A 19408-nucleotide genomic window follows, 5' to 3' on the forward strand; every position below is an offset into this window, starting at 1 on the left:
GTTACAGTAACCAACCACATCTAAACAGTTTTGCACATGTATTCCCACTGTGGTTTATACAGTGGTCTGTTTGAGGCATTTGTTTTAGAACATAATTAAAATGTACTTGTTCACACCTGCTGAAATAAGTAACACTAACAACTAAAAAGGTTAAAATCGTAATAAATACTTTATTCAATGACACTATTATCATGCTCTTGCATTACAAACTTTTGACATGTATCGATTACAATCCAGTGTGTTTTGTGTGTTAGCTACAGACATTCCACTGCAGTCAAGTGTTTGTGTGTGTTATCTGGTGAGCACAGAGGGTTGATCAGTGGCTCTGTGTTCTGGTGTCCTGCTGAGAGAGGCATGTCCAGAGCTGAGGAGGACAGACTCAATGTTGTGGACCCTGGCAGCATGAAGACGCATCACTGGCTTCTGCTCCGTCACTTCATCGGATAACCTTCTGATACGCTCCTCAAGCTGGGAACAAAATAATATATTCTACATGACGTAACGACCAAATGTGATGGATAGTGGGGATTAAGCTACTATGCCATTTTATACTTGAACTAGATTAATAGTATTTATTGACTGAACTTGCTATGCTACAGTACTACAAACTTGATTAGTCACAGCTAAATTGTATGGTACAAATGATCTGACACACAACTAATTGTCTTTTTCAAACTCCCATTTCTAACTGCTGCATTATCTTTGTATATGTATTTGTTTAATCATCAATGTTAATTATATATCATGTATTCATTGTTCACTGTGACTCCCACCTCTGCTAACTCTTGACATGTGTCATTCCTCTCCTTAGTCTCTCCTTCACCTTCACTTGACTGCAGCCAGTTCTTCAACACCTCTTTGAGCTTTTGCCAAGTCCTACACACAAAAAAATGTTAAGAGTGTGCAAATACATGTACACACACGCACATCAGGGCTAGTGGCTTATGATACTGAATAAGTGGGCAATCAAAACATCAATCCAATTATTAATGATAATAAAACAAATGGGCACATGCAGGTGTGAGATTCCATACTGGAGTTGCTTTTTATTTTGCTTGAAGCGCTGCATGTCAAAGCGAATGCTGAGCATCTCCCTGCTCAGACATAGAGCTGGATCACAATCTGACTGGATGCACTCCTCCTCATCCTCCTCCTCATCATCATTTCCTTTTAAACAAACACCTGCATGGACATATCGTGTCATTACATCTTGCACCTTTCTCTTGACCAAATGACAGAACAAAACTGTTACTAAACAGCTGCTAAGGACGACCTGGGGGAGATGATGAGACGACAAGAGACCCTCTGGGACAGAAGCTGTGGGTCTGACTCTTCTGAAACAAGAGACGCCATCATATCACCCAAAATAAAATACGTTAGCTGGAATTCAATGTCCAAGTAATAATGAGCAGTTACCGTCGTTGAATGGTGGTTGGTCATGAAGGAGGAAGGGGGTAACAGAACATCCTGGTGTGCTGTTCCGTGGAAGTATTCTGGGAGCTCTTGGTTTGAAGCAGCATTTGTGTCTGTAAGCAGCCCTTGGGTACTAGGTTTTAAGGAGTTAGAGATACAGTACCTGTTATTGCCTGGGACTGGGATAGTACCATATATTTGGTGTGGTACTACATTTATAAAGGAATGTTATATAATGATGTAAGTGTATTATATTGTATGTCATGTTTTAGATTGGCACATCAAATATCATTCATTGGTTGGCTGTACAGAGGCATCTTTATGAAGATATGTACCTTTTATGTAAAAGCTCTTTGATTGGTGAGTCTAGTAGATCTCTGGGACGCCGGGGCTGAAGCCGGGATGCACGAGCCACCACCCTGCAAACAGGGATAGACTCCGTGAGACAAAGGTATCAAAACATACATGGTTAAAGCTCACGTCACTATGGCAGCAGCACCCACTCACAATTGGTTGAGGAGTCCTGCTTCTTGCTCGGCCCTTTGGGAGGGGCCTTCGGTGCCACTTGCAGGTAGACAAAAGGTCACACTCTTTTTTGGTGTCACTGCCCTGACCTGTCGCACCCTGTTTGGACTACACAGGGCCCGATGCTTCCATTTCAGGGCACAACGCAGCACTAGCCCTTGGAGCCGACGAGAGTTCTGAAGGACACATATTGACCTGAAGAGGTTGGTTCTGCATACAGACAGTACACATACATATATTATCCATAATCAACATATGTATCACCTGTTCCTGGCTGTGCAGTGCCATGCTGCTGTGGAAGCTGCCCATGTGAGCAGCGTGTGTAAGGATGCTAGTGACTCCATCCTTCAGCAGCTGGTGTCTGTAGAAGTGCACTGCCGTAGCCAGTCTCTGCTGCTTCCTGTGCTGCTCCGACACCCACAGTCTCCATGCCTCCAGCACCTACAGAGGGCCCGAGACAACAGGGGTTTTAGTTCCATCTCGTCTATCGATTCCTACGAAAAATCTATTTGCATTTGAATCGCGATTCAGTCTTCTAGCAATTCACAAATGTCTAAAAAATAACAAATCGTGAATCAAAAAATCGTGAATCTATTTTTTTTTATCAAATCGTGACCCCAAGAATCGAATTGAATCGTGAGGCACCAAAAGATTCCCACCCCTAGTTCATACATCATCTTTCTTTTTCTTCCATTGACTTGATGGATTTAATATGTCAAGGAGAGCTGCACTGCTGCCAGGTGTGCATTCCTACATCACACAGAAAGCAGCGGGTTTCTGTGAACGTGTCAATAGCTGACAGTTAAGTATGTGCAGGTGTTACCTTGGCCTGCAGACTAAGGGACCAGTGCCAGAGGGCCAGCTCTGTCTGCTCAGTCTCTCTCTTTCTGCACTGCAGCTGTGGAGGGAAGAACACACAGTCACTAGTTCACCATTAGTTCAATCCCAGGGATCTGTGAAAAAATGTGACGCCCTTTTGGATTTTTCAAGAATGGTATTTCAACAGCAGGTATCCCAGCTTAGATAGAAATGTAATCCAATAAGAAGTATATTTTCCACTTATCACAACAATGAAGTTCGATAAGGAATGCCTTCAAGCTTTCAAAAATATATTGAAAGACTCACAGAAATATTTTACATACTAACCGCAACTTTCCAACACTCAAAGAAGTGCCTGATTTTCTTCTGTCTCAGCAGTAAGGTTCCTCTCTGTTTCAGCCCCTTAATAGCACGATCACATACATTAAAACACATTCAGCAAAAAGTACCAGACAGCAGAGCACAAAGATGCCTCTATGACAGGACTGGAGGTGAACAGAATGTTTGAACCTTATTGCACTGCTGTTGTTGGTGGTGCGCACTCCACAATCTCAAAGCTTTGCACAGAAGCGTAGACTGAAGGTGTTTTCTGGCCTTCTCCAGGCCCGTCCTCTCCTCCAAAACCTCTCTTCTCCGTGCCCTCCATCTCTTGAATGTCTGCTGCAGACACACTGGTGACACACAACAACAACAAACATCTGTATATGATTTATCTGTAACTGATATAAACACTTAAAATTACACTCTTAAACTGGTTGGCAGTTGATTGTGTCCTTACAGAGATCCATGTGACTTGAAGCCTGGTTCAATGTCTCCCTCTGCTGGTCACGCTTTGACATAGCGCATGAAGTGAATTGTCTCCATGCCAACAGCACCTTAGGGAATGGTACACAGACTGAGTAATTTACCCTGAGGAGTGGTTGTAACTGTACTGGTGACAAACAGCATTGAAGGGCTTGTTAGGTCACTCATAAAAACAGCTTTCATACCTTGATCTGCAGGCAGAGCTGAAAGTGCCTTTCTGCCCTCTGTTCTTTCCTCCTCATCTCAGCTGAGAGGACTGCATTTTCACTCCACACACCCAGAAGCCTCCTGTGGAGACAAGAAGGCAAAAGTTTTGTTCTTAAATAAACAAATACGGAAAAAAACTCTGAACATCATGTGGAAATAAACTTTCCATAAAACAAATCCAATACGGTGACAACCTCCAGGTGCAACCATAATCAGTGACCTGGATTGTAGATAATATTACTGCCTCAGAGGTGTTTACAAAACAGGTAGGCTGACCCCTTGAGGTGGTTACCTTAGAGAGTGCAGCTGCTGCACACTGTAGCGGTCCTCTACATGGGCATAGGCCTCCTGGGTCTGGTGCTGGTGATCCTGTGGGTGAGAAGAGGAGGATTCATGCACATCCCACATACTAGGAGTCAAGGACAACTAGATGAATCTGGTGTGGTGATACACTGTACACGAGCTATGGTGTGACTATGCTTTACCATACCTTCCAGGCATGCAGGGTGTGTTTCAGGAGGTTTTTTTCATAGTAATGATCGATGTGCTCTCCCTTGTGCTTCTTCTCCTTTTTGTACTGGACATACTAAGCAACGTGGGAATAGAAAACAAGATTGCTCAGGATAAAAAGTTTCCCAAGATATTTACTTTTAACGGCAACTAAATGAATCTACAATACCATGCTCCAGCCACTCATGGCTCTCCTCATACAGCAAAGGTCCCCAAGATAATCAGCCTGCCCCTCCCTGTTTCTCCTGTCGGACATAACCAAACATACTGTCCAAAGACAAACAAACTAGTAAACAAACAAAGTAAGCATTTGAGGAGATGTCCAACGTACCGGTCGATGATATCTGTGACATTGTCCTTCCACTCGTTCAGCATCTTGTGAAGCAAAGCGTGTGCGTAGTGTGTGTCAGAGAGCTTCTGTTTCTCCCTCTCCTCTTGTCTCTGACACGTTTGTCTTCTCCAGTAGATCCAGGTGTCCTGCACACGTGTCCTCTCAGCATGCAGAATAGCCTGGAGCACACAAAGAAAACAATTTATCTTTCAATGATTGATGTTAGTGTGTGAGGACTTGGTATAACTCATTTTTGCAGACGATTTGCTGATTTGTATGTCGAAATATGTTGCTTTATCTACCATCCTCTCAGACAGCCTCTGTTGCTTTCTCTCTTCTGAATGACTCCACCATGTGTAGAAGGCCCAGTTGCACTGCCGCTGCCTTGGGTGATCATGTAAACACAATGACATCATAAAAAACAAACACTGAGATTGTGAGGGTAGCTGTGATATTTACCCCCCCCCCCCCCCCCCCCCCCCCCCCCCCCCCCCCCCCCCCCCCCCCCCCCCCCCCCCGCCTCAAAAAAAAGTTGAAGCTTGCGAGTGACTGACTGATTGTGGAGCTCTGCACGCCCCCTTCTTGCTCTTTTCAGTTTCCTCTGAAGAGTAAATCCCACCCAGGAGTTGAGGCACCGAGGCAAGATATGGCCAGCAAACCTGGCGTCGGCACAGCGTTCCAGCTTCTACACTCAAGAGGAGAACACAAACCACAGGGAGTTGAATATACAAATGTGTGTGAGTTTATGCGTGTGTTCAGTCATAAATACAGTACCTGAATGGCCCTGCACTCAGCAAGTTGTTCTCTCCATAGGTGCATACATTTTCTGATGACTAAAGTACTGTAAAAAAAAAAGAAGAAATTAAAACAAAATTATAGCTATTCTTATAATGCATACCCCTGAACACATAACACATTTGTTTTTTTACTTGGCCAAATATCCATACTTGGCCATAATATATGTCATATAGCTTATTAGCTGCCACTCTTAGCATTTAGTAGGTGTCCAGGAAAATGGTACATTGTGAAACTCCATTGGCTGCCGGTGTGCCAGAGAATTAATTTTAAAATCTTGCTTTTAGTTTTTAAATCAATAAATGGGTCAGCTCCGTCCTACCTCTCTGACTTGCTGACAGTCCATCAACCTACAAGAACTTTGAGATCTGCAAACGTAGGCCTTTTAACAGTTCCTAGATCGAGACTAAAGACTCGAGATAGAGCATTCTCTATTGCTGCTCCAAGACTTTGGAATAGTCTTCCTCTGGACATTAGAACAGCACCTTCCCTGTCTGTTTTTAAAGTGAGGTTAAAGACCTTTTTATTTGATGTGTCCTATAGGGATGAGTGTTGATGCAGTTGTTTGTCTGTATGTATCTGTTGTCATATCATGTCTGTATGTATCTGTTGTCATGTTGATTTTAGCACTCTGTATAGCACATTGGTCAACGAAAGTTGTGTTTAGTTGTGCTTTATAAATAAAGATTGATTGATTGATAGATATACTATATACTACTTTATAAAGGCAAAGATAAAAAGAGGCACCTGCGGTGTGTAATGGCAATCTCCATTTGTGGCTGCAGTTGCCGATTCTCAGCCTTCTCAAGGGAAACATGCCATAACTTCCAGTAACGATCTGTTACCTATCGGATAAAAACAACAAACACATTAATATATGAAATAAAATAAAGTTGAACATCTTTGGAGACATGGAGAGAGTACTATTTCAGAAAACACTACCTTTACTTACAGTGTGATGAAAATGCAGCAGAGCAACATTCTTGTTAAGCTGATGTGTTTTGCTCAACGTGACATTCATTTGGAGCCGTCTGAGCCCTGCATGCTGCAAACAAGAGCAGATCAGAGAAGGAAGGTGCTGTCATATGACAATACAAAGTGGTACACATGCAGAGTCACAGACGTTATTCTCCTTCTTACCAACAGATAATGATGATAATGTTGGTGTGCGGCAATTTCTCTTTCAGCCTCGTACACCCCCAATTCCACATCTGCACATTAGCTAAGAAATAAAAACCACTTCAAAGAAACTTAATTAGGTTTAAGTTACATTTGCATGGTTTTAGTGAGTGAGTAAAGGGAGTGAGGATACACGTTTTCCAGCGTCCAAATGCCATGCGCTGCAGGCTTAGCTGTGCCAGGTGGTAAGCAGATTGCAATTGGTCCTCTTCTCTCTGTTTCAGCTGGTGTCTATAATGCCACTTATTCCAACTTCTCCTGGCCAGCCTGAGGTGAAAGGCATGCACAGCCCCTGCTAGGAACATTCAACATCACAAATCAAGAACAGAAATACTGAAAAGCAACATTAGTGTTTATGTCAGTAGCATAATTTCAGTTGCTGGCTGAACAAACACCTCTAATATGCATTTCACCATAATCTTTATGTGCTTAAGTGAGAAATATGTTGATTGACAAAATATAAATTTGATACCTTGTGGCTTCCCTTTAGCTTGGCGGTGGTGAACATAACCTATCCAGCTACCAAGAGCTTTCCGCTGAAGCCCATGAATGTAATGAAGTGAAGCCTTGGACTCTCTCTCTCTCTGAGAGCAGACAGCTACAAACATTTCTCTCCATTGAAGCCATGCCTAAATTATAAGACAAACAAGCAAGAGTAAGCATTCTCTATTAACATATTGATATAGACCACAATCAAATATATCAAATGTTCCCTACCCTGCTCTGTAGCGTCAGAGCCCAGTGCTGCAGTGCACTGTCCTCCAGAACGCAATCGTTGTATCGACGCTGCAATCCAGACTGCCACAAAGTCCATGTTGAACTGTACCATAGTAAACATATGATAAGATATCATCAGAATCTTAGTGCATTGTAGCTGGTTGTTTTCTTACTAAATGTGAGTCAATGCCTCACCGAAGAGATGCAAGTCTCTCAAACTGGAGAGCTGATTTCAACATCCTACGCTTCGTTTGCCTCATCTCTAGGTACACTTCCCAGCAATCCAAGGCAGCACGCATACGCCGCCTTTCATCTGGAACACAAGGATAACAACTGCTGTGAGAGAATTGCTCAGTTGGAGAAGTACCTGTCACCCCCAAAAAAACTGTTCTAACTATAAGCACTTTCTTTCCATACCAAAGCATGCAGCCTTTTGAAGTATTTTTTTCTTATCCTTTTCCACAGAGACAAACTTTTGCCAGCAATGGAATGACTGACTGTACAGGTAATACCTAAAACATAAATAATAGGATTAGTTGATCAGCGTAGTACCAAACGAGATCCAACTAGCATTGTATTTAGGAGAGGATATGGCAGAGGTTGCACTAACCTAAAATGGCACTCTGCTCGAATTGTGAGACTCCATTCTCTTCTGGATGTCCACCATTCATCTCTCCAACCACCGAATGCTTTCTTAATTGCCCTTTGGTTATGGTAAGCTCTGGAATTGGTCAACAACACTTAGTGTGTTACTAAATAAGTTAAAAACAAACATACCAGTTCTAGTTTTCAGCTATTTGCAGTTACACCTGCCAGTTGTACCTGGCTTTCCATGGATGAACTCGGCCAAAAGTATTAATCCTCCATATGCGAAGAAACTTCCGCGCCAGGTGTCTGAAAATAACAGACATTAAGCACGAAAGGATCTCTCTGATGATGATGGCGTAGAATAAGCCTAATTATGAGGTCCGTAAAATGTTCGTTCACCTTATCCTCAGCTCCTTCAGTCTTCCACCTTTGTTCCAGCTGTATCCGACTCTATATGAAATTGTTCGGGATAAATAATTTCTTGTACGTCTGGATTGTCCAGGACCCGTGTTGTGCTCTGGTGGACGTCGCCCCTTGACAGTAGACATTGTAAGTACAATCGGCTAGCGCATGGTAGTGGAGTCACGGACCACTTTTTTGTCAAGTACCCCACAGATTTATGACTGAAAGACAGAGACAAGAAGTTGACTGAGACTGTTCTGTTTGTTTGTGTAGGGAAAAAAATTAACCGTCGCGCGGTTGGAAGGACCAATGTTGTGTGCTCTAGTTCAAGAATCGACAGTATCAATAATTTAAGAAAGGTTCCGGTTAAAATATTTGCGGCATCTTGACTTATTGTTTACGCATGTCTATGGATTTGTTTTCAACTATTATATTATTAATGTTATATATGATGAATTCATTCCCTTTACAATCGCACAACGGCAAGACCAGCACGTCTCTGGAACTCAAGAACATTGGCAAAGTGGAATCGGGGAAACAACCCGAAAGACTACTAACAGTTGCCCCTATCATTGCCTGATAGAAAAATCACAAGATGCATTACAACTCTCCATGCTAGCAATAAAGGGCATTCGTGCATTTATGTAGATGTACACAAATTATACAAACGTATGCAAACTATATAAGTGATATCTATGATTATATACATACAAATAGAGAAATACATTTTGTCTGCATTAGATATTTTCGAACACTGACATCAATTGTACAAAGGCGCTAGTGGGCACTATATAATCCTTTCAAGGCCCCTGTCTCTGAAGCGGTGATCAGAGGAAAATTGCTCCTACGACCGAAACATAGAAAGAAGCCATAGCTACATCTTCTTGTTTCTCAGTCCCATTCGGACACCAGTGTATTATTTGCACATTTTCTTGTGGCAAAACCAGGACGACGCCCTTTGCTGAAATTCTTACTTTACTCTACTTTATTACTGGGGAGCATTATACTCACTCGGCTAGCTAGCTAGCCAAAAGGGGGGCAGCTAGCTAGCCTAGCTAGGTTAGCTGGCCAGCTAGCATCTCAGGCGGTTTCAAAACGTTGGCTAGCCAGTCGCATCGTAAGTGAATGTTTACCATTTGGATTGTTGACTTTTCCTCATATAAACAGAATCTAAGTATTTTCTATCACTACCTGATCTAGCTAGCTAATTGGTGTAACGTTTTGCTAACTAAATTGGTCGACTAACGTCATCGACATTATGGTATGGTTGTAGTTAGCTAGTATGCTCATGTCGGGTTATTCCATTGTATTATTGTGGTTTGTTAGCTTGCTAGCCAGGTAGCGACGGTATTTAAACAAGGACACATTTCTGCCACCGTCGTAAGACCCCAAAATTGCCAATTAGCCAGTCATGCTGGTGATTAAACGCAGCACGTGCTAATTAACTAATTGGCTAGCTTGATAGATGGGTGGATTCACAAGTAGCTAGCCTAACTCTGATGCCAGGCTAACACCGTTAAGCCTGTTCACGTCAACGCGTATTTAGGTTACTACAAACGAGTCAAGGGAGTATGTATTTAAGAACACGAGTTGGTTAACCAAACATATTCTGTAGTATGTTGCCATACAGTACTTCGACTGCGTTGAACAATCTCGTATGCCTAATGTTTTCACACTTCTAAACATGTTGAATAGTCCTCTCGACTTAACACCTGTATTTACTATGCTGACCTAGGCGTCGAGTCTCAATCGGACTCGGTTGGTTAGATAAAGTTAAGAAAATCAAGCTCAATTATAAGTTAATATTATTAATTATATTCATATATTTTAAGTGTTTATTTTTCACTGCCTTAGGCTGTAAATCAACACGATTATGATTCTAATCGTCTTAAACGTTTTTTTCTTCTTCAACAGATACGACTAGAATTCAAGAACTGAAGTCTTGCATTGGATTTGCCCCCTGAAAGTCATGGAAAACGATGCGTGTGTTGAAGAAAAGGAGAATGGTGAAGCCGTCATGGAGCTTGCAAAGGAGCCAGTGAGAGACCCAGTGAAAGATCCAACTGCATCATCAGCTTACAGATACTCAAAGGTAATGAAAAAAAATCACAACTCGCGATTAGTAAGGGTGCATTAGTTTTGGATGCATTTAATTTAACTTTCTTTTTCTCTTTTCATAGGAGGAACTTTTGGAAATAAAGGAATACCCATTCTCTAATGAAAGGCCTGAGTGTCTTTCAGAAAAATATGACAGGTAAGATAAAATAGCTGTTATCAAATACAAATAAAATATAAAAGTATTGAGTCTAGATTATCAATATGGTTTTAGTTTTCTCCAGTCTAACTGACTTTTGGGTTTATAGTGATGGTGTGTGGGACCCAGAGAAATGGCATGCCTCACTCTACCCAACATCAGAGTGTAGCTCCCCAGTAGAAGGTTATAAAAAGGAATATGTGGAAGATCGAGTCCCTTTGAAACGTAGAATTGCAGGTAAACAATCTTTCCATATTGTATCTATCCGCTTCAACGGTCATTTGCTTAATCATTTGAATAATTGCCCATGGCTTGAGAACTTAATGGAAAACTTTTAATAACCCCTGCGGTGCTATTTTTCAGATCCCCGTGAGCGACTAAAGGAGGATGACCTAGATGTTGTGCTGAGTCCCCAACGCCGCAGCTTTGGAGGGGGCTGTCAGGGCATTGCTGCTCCTGCTCCACTCACCCGCCGCCCTGTCAGCCCATTGGAGAACAAGGAGAACGAGAGTCTCAGACTAGGAGGGGCTCGCCGCATTGGCAGTGGTCGCATCATGGCAGCACGAGGCTTTGAGAGGGAAGGTCGTGTGGAGAAAGAAAGAGAACGAGAGAGGGACTTTAAGGATAAGAGGTTCCGGGTTAGTATTATACATGGATACAGTTACTGTGATGTTGTAGTGAAGGCAATTTTACTAATATCCTCTTTGCCTTTAAGTGTTGCATGCCAAATACTGCCTGCAAGTTTTCCCCCAATGCTCCTTTCTTATCCTGTCCTCAGCAGCGAGACTTTGGTGACAAGCGTGTCTTCAGTGAAAGAAGAAGGAATGACTCCTATGCAGAAGAAGAGCCTGAATGGTTCTCAGGAGGTCCTACCAGCCAATCAGAGACCATTGAGCTCATTGGATTTGATGACAAGATTCTGGAGGAAGATAAACGTAGACCCAAGCGTTCAAGGAAGCGAACGGACTCTGTGAGAGAAGGCATGTCAAACCTGTGTCCCTCAGAAATGGCCTGCCGTATTTACTAAAAGAGCAGCTTTGTCAAGTTATTTTTAAATGCAGTGTCACTTGGACAGCAGACCATTGTCAGTCCATTTCTAAGTGTGTGTTTCTGTGTACAGCAGTGGAATGTAATGGTGGTTTAGCAGAGGAGCCAGATGTGGTCCGAGATTCCACAGCAGATCAGGAGGTCCCACACCCGGAAGTTCTTCCAGAGCAAACATCTGGAGACTTTGACTTCAATGAGTTCTTCAACCTGGAGAAGACCATGCCAGGGTTGGCTTCGGTAAGTACCTGGGGAGCACTGCAGGATTGGTGTTTCAGGCTTGTTGGTCATTGTCAGGTGTTGTAATTCAACACACGATGGGGTGACTGCTGGTGTGAAGGAGATGGATTCTTTAGCTGCACTTGGGCTCTTCCTCAATCACCAATGGGGTTTATTCCATGATTTCACTAGGAATATCTCTTTGGTTTGTGTTTTTGTTTGTGCATTTATTTGTCAGAATGCAGTTCAATAATGCAAATTTATGCCCATCAAAATATTTAACCGTACTTTTGAACCTAGTAACAAGTCTAATGGGAGTATCAAAATGACTTCAAAAACCTTGACAGTTTAGACATAATCTAAATCTTAGATACATTTAGCTATAAATGGCAAACTTAAGTGGATCCATTTAAAAAGTTTCTTCGAGCACACTGCTTGTCAGATGGAAAGAACTCTAAACGTAAGTCCCAGCTCTTGTCCTTGCACCCTTTAGTCGGCCCTTACGGATGTCCCATGCTCTTACAGCTCTCCCTCTGTTTCTTGCAGATGATAGAAGATGTTCTGGGGGAGGGCCCTGTGTCAGCCAGCCGCTTCAGCCGATGGTTCTCTAGTAACCTGAGCCCCTCTGGTAGCCGCTCCAGCAGTCTACGCTCCACCCCACACGAAGAGCTGGAAAGACTGGCAGGTAAGGATCAAACTAACTCACAAGTATGGATGGGTATCATTTGGGTTTTTACGATACCGATGACAAATTGATACTTAAACGGTTCCGGTGCCATCGATACAAAAAAGAGCCACAAAATGACAGCTTCAGAGCACCAGAGGGCAAACATCTCAATCGATAGCTCAGGCATTTAAGTGGCACCAAAATCTGTGTTCCAATTTGGTCCAGTACATACCGGTCATATTGGTACCGGTGCCATATTAGCACAGGGTTTCTGTACGCAACCCTACTCATAAGCCTGGCCTGTCTACTAGAATTTTTGTAAACCAAGAGATTGGTGAAAAAGTGAATCATGCCTCACATCCCTCAGGCTTCGACCCCCGATGTACCTCCCCAAGCCAGGGACCGGCGCCGTACTTCACGCCCATCCAGTCAGAGCGCAAGGAGAAGGTTGATATCCTGGAGCTGCTTCACAAGGCCAAGATAGACCTGAAGCCTCTCCTCTCAAGCCTTTCTGTCAACAAGGCGCGACTACGAGAGAGTAGTGAGTGAATTATGTTCAATGCATGTCTTTGGCTAATTAGTATATAGTTCTCCAGAGGATTAATAGAAAATAAACCTTTAAGCTTAGTTTAGGCTGAGTGTCTGTGTATTTGGTTTAATAATGGCTGTATCATGTCTGCAGCTCACTCAGGTGTGGTGCTCTCTCTGGAGGAGGTGGAGGGAGGGCTAAAGGGGCTGAAAGTGAGTTCTGAGCCACAGGCTCGCAAGGCTCCCCATCAGCAGCGGGGGGATGGCACACCCTTCATGGCTGAGCATCTGGAAGAAGCTTTAACAGGCAGCTCTGTGGGGCCCCGCGGCCGTCCACGGGACCCTGACATGTCAGCCTTCAACAAGCTGGTCAGCAGCATGAAGGCAAGTGGAACTTTGCCTACCCACCCCAAAGTCAACACCAACAACGTAAGTGTGCCACCATGGCTCTGGATGTTAAAGCTTTGCCAGCATGCTGCCTCAGGTAACGCTGGATGTGTAACAGCTTTAAGCATGCTGCTTCAGGTAACTGTGGATGGGCTAACATACTAAAATGCAATGTCTGCTGGTTCAAGTCTGACGTGAACTTGTAGGGCTTGGCTTTTGAAGGTCAAAACCAGTGTGCTGCATGCAAGCACTTTTCTAACAAACATTGTCAAATGTTAAACACTAATGGTACTGGAGGTTTGAAAGAAACGATGGGCATAAATTTGTGTGTATATAAGTAACTTTTACAAAAACTTGTGTGTGGATTTTATGACATGCAAAACTTCACACTAATGTTCTGGCTGCAAGTCAATGTCTTTTTTCACCGGGTAGGGTAGCTTTTATTAATATCTGATTTTATATTGAACTATTAACTTACACTCAGAACATTAAATATTGTATACTGTCTTCTGTCATTGGGCAGTCTTGTTTAATGTTTGGTTGCTCGGCTGTCGCTATTGGATTGGACAGCTTGTCATTCCAAGTCCTTTACGATTTCCTGCGTCTTTGTTGAAGCAGAATCCATTTTTAATTGATCTAATACTTTGAAATTGCAACGACACTACTGAAATGCCCAGGGACATGGACTGGAGAAGTTGTCTGGAACTTGTCTTGTTTGCACCTTTCCCCAACCCCTTTCCACCTTCTATAGCTTCAGCAATCATCAGACCCTACCTTGATGCCACTGCCTGAAGCCCAGGTGCCTGCTCCACAGCCGAAGAACATATTCCAGGTAGGGTTGGGCGATATGGTCAAAATCTTTTATCCTGGTATGAGTAATTTTATATCACGGTTACGGTAGATATCACGGTATAGTAATTGTTCTGTAAATTCAATTAAGAAATGGTACAAAATAACCATACCGTACATCATCACACTCTATTATTTATTTATTACAAACAAAAACAACTGCCTCACATGAAACAACACTTGAGTTAAAAACTAGACTATAAAAAAAGTTAAAAGTACGAGCGTTCCTATTGGCTGATGCGCAGTCATGCCATCCGCGTGGTGACCTACTCACAGCTCAATACGGATCCGTAATGCCCTCCGACGAAAATTTCAAAATGAGCGAAGCGATCAGTCTGACTTTTTTACTATCCATATAACTTTGGTTTCGGCGTGCCTCGTTAAAACTCGGTCGATACGTTTCAGTTTGATATTTCCAGGCATGACCTCACTCTCAGTAAGTAGTTAGCCTTCACTAGTCATCCTAGATCCAGAATGCAATGCCACCAGTGTAATTTTACAACAAGAATTTTACAGCGCGAGACATAAAACTTGAACAACAAATCGAATTGGTTACCTGCAGAATGGGACATCAAATATATAAGTAATCAGCATCGGCATGAATGTGGTCCGCTTAGACAAAATACTCCACATCGAAAATTCCGTCAGACCAACACAAATGTGCTTCAGGTCAAACGAAAATAGTAAATCAAATAGAAGTTCAACTACAATTCTAAATATCGCAAGAATGCGATTTATATGATGGCTTATATACAATACAACAACCCGACATTTAATTGACACGTGTAATACAAAAATATAGTATAAAGTATACCGCGGTTGAAAGGGTATAGCCAAATCTCTCCCGGTAGACAAATTTTACCGTTGCACGGTATATACCGCCCAGCCCTAATTCCAGGTGTGTAGCTAGGTTTTTGCTGTGTGTGTATATGGCCTGTTTTAAGCTATGTTAGTGATGAGACTTTTGAGGGGGCTATTTTTATAGAAGCAAGAGTAGATCCTGTTTTGAAGTGCATTGAAAATAGTGGTGAGGTACTACTTTCTGGACCTCCTTGTAAGCTAAATGTTTTTATAGGAGCTCCTGGGTGCCCAGTGTCCTCCACACAGTGGCTCCCCCATCCTCCTGAGCAGCCTGCTGCCCAGCCCTGATGCCCTGCCAGCCTCTACCCATGGCCTGTTGCAGCACAGGGGCCCCTCACCCCCACTCTTCCCACAGAGGGCACCATCACCAGACTACTTTAGTGGACACATGCAGCCTGCAGCAGGTAAATGCACAAGTACCATAAACTGATCGGTGTGTTCTTGGGAGGTTTGGAACTGATTTTGTTCTTGGGATTCATATACTGTCTTGGGGAGAGAGGTTTTCTTGGGCAGCCTGTTTTGTTTAGGCATCTATTGGTTGGCAAGTGTATCAAACTTTATTTGATGGACTGTATTTGTCTCACAGCTCTGACATCAGAAAATTGAAATGCCAGATATCAAAGACCAATTTGGGATATATATTGCTGTTATCTTTGCAAGTACTCCAGGGTACTCAAGGGTGTAAGTACTCCAGGGTCTAAGCTGTTATGTTTTCAGGGTTTCCTGTTGGTCCACCACCTATGTTGGCAGATCAGTTCCCAGGCATGCATCGATCACTGAGCCCTGGACCTACTCCACAGCAGCAGGTGAGACCTTGACGTTAGATTAGCAGTTCCACAGATTTGTGGTGCTATCAAACACCAAATTGGATTTTAAATCCACTTACCTTTTTTCAAGTTTGACTTTTAAAATGGTGGAAGTGCTGATTACACAGTTGCTTCAGGAACTACAGTGTTACATTCAACATGGTTCTATTCCTTGTGTTCTCGTGTTTGTGTTGTCTAGATGAGGGTGCTTTCTATGGGGATAGATCAGGCTGACCTGGAGGCCCTAGTGTTTCAGCAGGACCTGGCTCTGCATGCACATCACTCTTTCCAGGCAGGCTACAACAAGCAGCTTCAGGACAAGGCCTATCGCAACAGGTTTGTACAAACTAAGAAGGCATTTGAGGCCTGTATTTGGTATACTTCCGATTTGGTTGTCCATTATTGCTGTTCCTTCTTGCAAGGATCTGGCGAAGTAAATGGCAAAAACATTTAGCTATTGTTGGTGAACATGTATCAGCAAGCGTGTGAATGCAGATCTGTTGTTCTATGATTTATGTTTGTGGTCCACAGACAACCACAGATGAATCGGTCCCCTGGCCCAGGCCCTCATCCTGCTGGCAGAAACTCTCCTTGCAATGCTGTCACTGTGGTGCGTGTAAATGCTGTCCTTAAAAAACACTGTTCGGTTTTAACATTTGACATGGTTGGTTTACTCAAAGCTTGCATGTAAACATCCTGTTAATGCTTGTGTGTTGCACAGCTGTCTGCGTCCTTTACTCCCACATCCGTGATCCGGAAAATGTACGAGACAAAAGAGAAAAGTAGAGATGAGCCAGGAAGTCGTCCTGAGGGCAAGGAGGATGCTGGAAACTCTCAAGAAGGTATTTACTGGCAGCTGCTCCAATCTGCACTCTACACTTTATGGAGACCTATGTAAGAATCTAAACTCTGAGATTTTGACACTAGCGAGGCGACCAAATGGACAGGGGACAAGGAAATGTTCTACAGACAGATTCCATGCAATTTCCTAAGTCACCACACGAATGATCCCATTTTATTTAAAGAAATGTCTGACCATTGGGTCAAAGGGTAACTTGCCCCCTAGATGGAAAACAATGTCATCAGTGGAAGGTTTACAGCTTATTGATTCTTCAGGTTTTCTCCTCTCGTTACAGATGGCAGCTCCCCTAATTCTTTCCTGGAAGGGATGGATGGGAATGGTCCTCAGACTGGTGGGGTAAAAGCCTGCTCCACCCCACTCTCCTCCCAAACTCGGCCCTCCAAGGAACAAGAGCGTCCAAAGCCCGGCTCTGCTGGACACCACACCCCCACATTGGTGTCCCCTGGGACATCCTCCCCCTATCCCAGACCTATCTACCCAGTACCGCTGCTATCCCATGTTCCAATCGTACGGCCACCTCCACCCCAGCTTCACCCCAGCGTGGTGCAAAGGATGTTGGCCCAGGGAATCCAGCCCCAACAGCTTGGCCCGGCTTTGCTACAAGCAGGTTGGTGACGTTTCTGAAGTTTATCCACAGCATTGTCATTGATTTTCAAATGAAATTACATGTGTGGGCTTTGCTAATTTAAATATTTGTGTTTTTTTTGCACCAGGTATATTTCCACAACATGTAGACCTTGCACAGCTTCAGAGTTTACCCCCTGCCTTGCTTGGACAACCCCTCTACCCACTTGGTGCAACAGGGCACCCTCTCTTACCTCCTAGAGCCAACACCCACATGCAGCTAGCAGTTATGCAGCAGCAACTCCAACAGCAACAAAGACCAAGTAAGATGTGTTTTCAGATCATTACACCCATGAAAATACAAATAGGACATTGTCACCTCATCTTTATTGCAACTTGCCAGTTATCCTAATTAGAATGTTCAGTTAACATTTAGAATGGCTTGTTTAATTTGACACAATCCATGAATTGTCATGGTTCCAGCTAACCCATATTTTTGTTTATCCAAGCACTGCATCATCCAACAATCCACGGCCCTCAGTCTCAAAACCATGGCCCCCATCGGACGAACCACTCCCAGAGGCGCGAGGGCAGCCCCCCTCTCGGCCTGGCCAAGTGGTTTGGCTCGGATGTACTGGAGCAGCCCCTTCCCTCCATGCCTGCTAAAGTTATAAGCGTTGATGAACTGGAGTTCCGGCCGTGAGCATTTAGAAGATGCTGGCAATAGCAGGACTTTTCTTTGTCTCCCATCTTCACATCCCCATTAGTGACAAATGTGAACTTTCATTTCTAAGTCAAAATGCACAGATTTGAGATGTCTGTCAATTATTTGTCTTAAACCTTGAAGTCACTGGTAGTGTTTAAAGAGGCCTAAACTTAAGAAAGGGAAAAATGAGTAATGGGGTTCTTTTCTGCAGCTTATTTGTTTTGAGTATTCTTTTTGTATTCAGTTTTTGCAGTAAAGATGAAGTAAATAATGTATAGGCCCTAATTGTACAGACCATGGGAAAGAAACGTATTCTCCCTGTACATAATAGATATGATTTCTTTTTCTTGGTATGGAAAAGGTTGTACTGCAGTTAAATGGAGAACTGCCAGGGACTTGAGTGGAACCTCCAAGATGGGGTAGTGTTTCCATCTGATCCTGGTGTTACCCAACCCCCATCCCGGCCCCAGATTGGAACTGCACTGAGAAAAGGGCTACTGCAAGTCATGTTTGATTGTGGAGGTTCCCAGAGTGTTTCCCATCAAATGCCCCTCTAAGGCATGGTCAGTGGCCCTGTTTGTAGCGGTAACTAGTTTGAGCATTTCAGGACGCCCCCAGTGGGAACAGCAAGTGCTGGTTGTGCCTTTCTCTTGTATTTCTTTTTTTTTTTTTTTTCGTATTCCCCTCCCATTCGCCCCGTCACTGGAAGAGAAGCACTGCTGAAATCACGATTTTCTTTTTTGGGGGGGTGTTTGGGATTCCGTTTAAGGTAATGTGCTATTAAGTTATAAAAGCACAATTAGAATTAATAAATAAAATGTTCAATAAAACGAATTCACAAAAGCATTTTGTATTATTTTAAGCTTGTACCAACCTTGCGATATTACGATGTGAGTTTTGCTGTATTTTGATAAAGCAATTTAAAAAATGTATGGTGTTCAAAGTAGTTTTGAGCTATGGGATTTAAAGCAACCGACTTGGTTTGGTCGATCGTACAGAGACGCGGGTTGGCAAAATGGTGCTAATTCACGGTGTCACAAATTCACGGTTATCTCGTGATTGAACCTTTAATTATATGAACGACGTTCGAATCATTTTTATTCGGACCTTTTTATTTGTATTAAAAGTACATTTCACAGGGGCACATTTCACAGGGGCACAAGTGTTGTGTATAAGCTATTAAACTATGTACCACGAAGAGTATCCATTTCGATTTCAACATGCGCGCTCGTGTGTCGTGTTCTGTTTGACCATACAGGAAAGCTTGTGCGTCTGTTATTGGGGGAGGGGGTTGTTCTGAGGGGGGGGGGGGGGGGCGACAACGGCAGAACAGGAAGGGGAATTTTATACTATATTTTTGTGTATAAACGT

At 43.2% G+C, this 19408-nt stretch overlaps 2 protein-coding genes across 8 annotated transcripts; one reads left to right on the top strand and one right to left on the bottom strand.

Annotated features, from left to right (window-relative positions):
* Nucleotides 1-146: 146 nt before the first annotated feature.
* Nucleotides 147-8777, bottom strand: sfi1 (SFI1 centrin binding protein). 3 transcript variants are annotated; one of them, XM_047024894.1, is made up of 31 exons: nucleotides 8288-8777; nucleotides 8123-8194; nucleotides 7911-8021; nucleotides 7718-7812; nucleotides 7496-7613; nucleotides 7301-7403; nucleotides 7056-7212; nucleotides 6717-6875; nucleotides 6545-6615; nucleotides 6357-6449; nucleotides 6152-6249; nucleotides 5384-5450; nucleotides 5164-5294; nucleotides 4912-4993; nucleotides 4610-4788; nucleotides 4448-4523; nucleotides 4259-4354; nucleotides 4061-4137; nucleotides 3747-3849; nucleotides 3536-3632; nucleotides 3268-3428; nucleotides 3085-3159; nucleotides 2762-2836; nucleotides 2203-2379; nucleotides 1921-2114; nucleotides 1749-1832; nucleotides 1417-1546; nucleotides 1274-1334; nucleotides 1035-1182; nucleotides 774-876; nucleotides 147-468 (listed from the first exon to the last, which is right to left on the bottom strand). In XM_047024894.1, the coding sequence occupies exons 1-31, from the start codon at nucleotides 8434-8436 to the stop codon at nucleotides 292-294; spliced, it is 3519 nt and encodes a 1172-aa protein (XP_046880850.1). In that variant the 5' UTR covers nucleotides 8437-8777; the 3' UTR covers nucleotides 147-291. The 3 variants fall into 3 exon arrangements, with proteins under 3 accessions (XP_046880850.1, XP_046880848.1, XP_046880847.1); XM_047024892.1 differs by having other exon boundaries at nucleotides 1274-1331; nucleotides 6717-6878; XM_047024891.1 differs by having other exon boundaries at nucleotides 6717-6878; nucleotides 8288-8776.
* Nucleotides 8778-9098: 321 nt separating this feature from the next.
* On the top strand, nucleotides 9099-18880 carry eif4enif1 (eukaryotic translation initiation factor 4E nuclear import factor 1). 5 transcript variants are annotated; one of them, XM_047025720.1, is made up of 19 exons: nucleotides 9099-9407; nucleotides 10205-10382; nucleotides 10471-10544; nucleotides 10654-10781; nucleotides 10908-11182; nucleotides 11323-11524; nucleotides 11665-11828; nucleotides 12354-12492; nucleotides 12842-13015; nucleotides 13157-13431; nucleotides 14141-14221; nucleotides 15314-15503; nucleotides 15817-15905; nucleotides 16105-16241; nucleotides 16437-16515; nucleotides 16627-16747; nucleotides 17042-17374; nucleotides 17481-17654; nucleotides 17841-18880. In XM_047025720.1, the coding sequence occupies exons 2-19, from the start codon at nucleotides 10260-10262 to the stop codon at nucleotides 18032-18034; spliced, it is 2952 nt and encodes a 983-aa protein (XP_046881676.1). In that variant the 5' UTR covers nucleotides 9099-9407; nucleotides 10205-10259; the 3' UTR covers nucleotides 18035-18880. The 5 variants fall into 5 exon arrangements, with proteins under 5 accessions (XP_046881676.1, XP_046881680.1, XP_046881678.1 ...); XM_047025724.1 differs by having other exon boundaries at nucleotides 13157-13386; XM_047025722.1 differs by having other exon boundaries at nucleotides 11668-11828.
* Nucleotides 18881-19408: the final 528 nt, after the last annotated feature.

This window comes from Hypomesus transpacificus, chromosome 9, assembly GCF_021917145.1.
Source record: "Hypomesus transpacificus isolate Combined female chromosome 9, fHypTra1, whole genome shotgun sequence".
Lineage (NCBI taxonomy): Eukaryota > Metazoa > Chordata > Actinopteri > Osmeriformes > Osmeridae > Hypomesus > Hypomesus transpacificus.

Coding starts and splice junctions, on each gene's coding strand:
- sfi1 (XM_047024891.1), bottom strand. CDS start 8,436: ATGTCTACTGTCAAGGGGCGACGTCCACCAGAGCACAACACGGGTCCT. Junction 6,450..6,544: donor ATTATCATCATTATCTGTTG/GTAAGAAGGAGA, acceptor TCTTGTTTGCAG/CATGCAGGGCTCAGACGGCT. Junction 4,355..4,447: donor CCATGAGTGGCTGGAGCATG/GTATTGTAGATT, acceptor CACGTTGCTTAG/TATGTCCAGTACAAAAAGGA.
- eif4enif1 (XM_047025720.1), top strand. CDS start 10,260: ATGGAAAACGATGCGTGTGTTGAAGAAAAGGAGAATGGTGAAGCCGTC. Junction 10,782..10,907: donor TTTGAAACGTAGAATTGCAG/GTAAACAATCTT, acceptor GCTATTTTTCAG/ATCCCCGTGAGCGACTAAAG. Junction 13,432..14,140: donor CCAAAGTCAACACCAACAAC/GTAAGTGTGCCA, acceptor CACCTTCTATAG/CTTCAGCAATCATCAGACCC.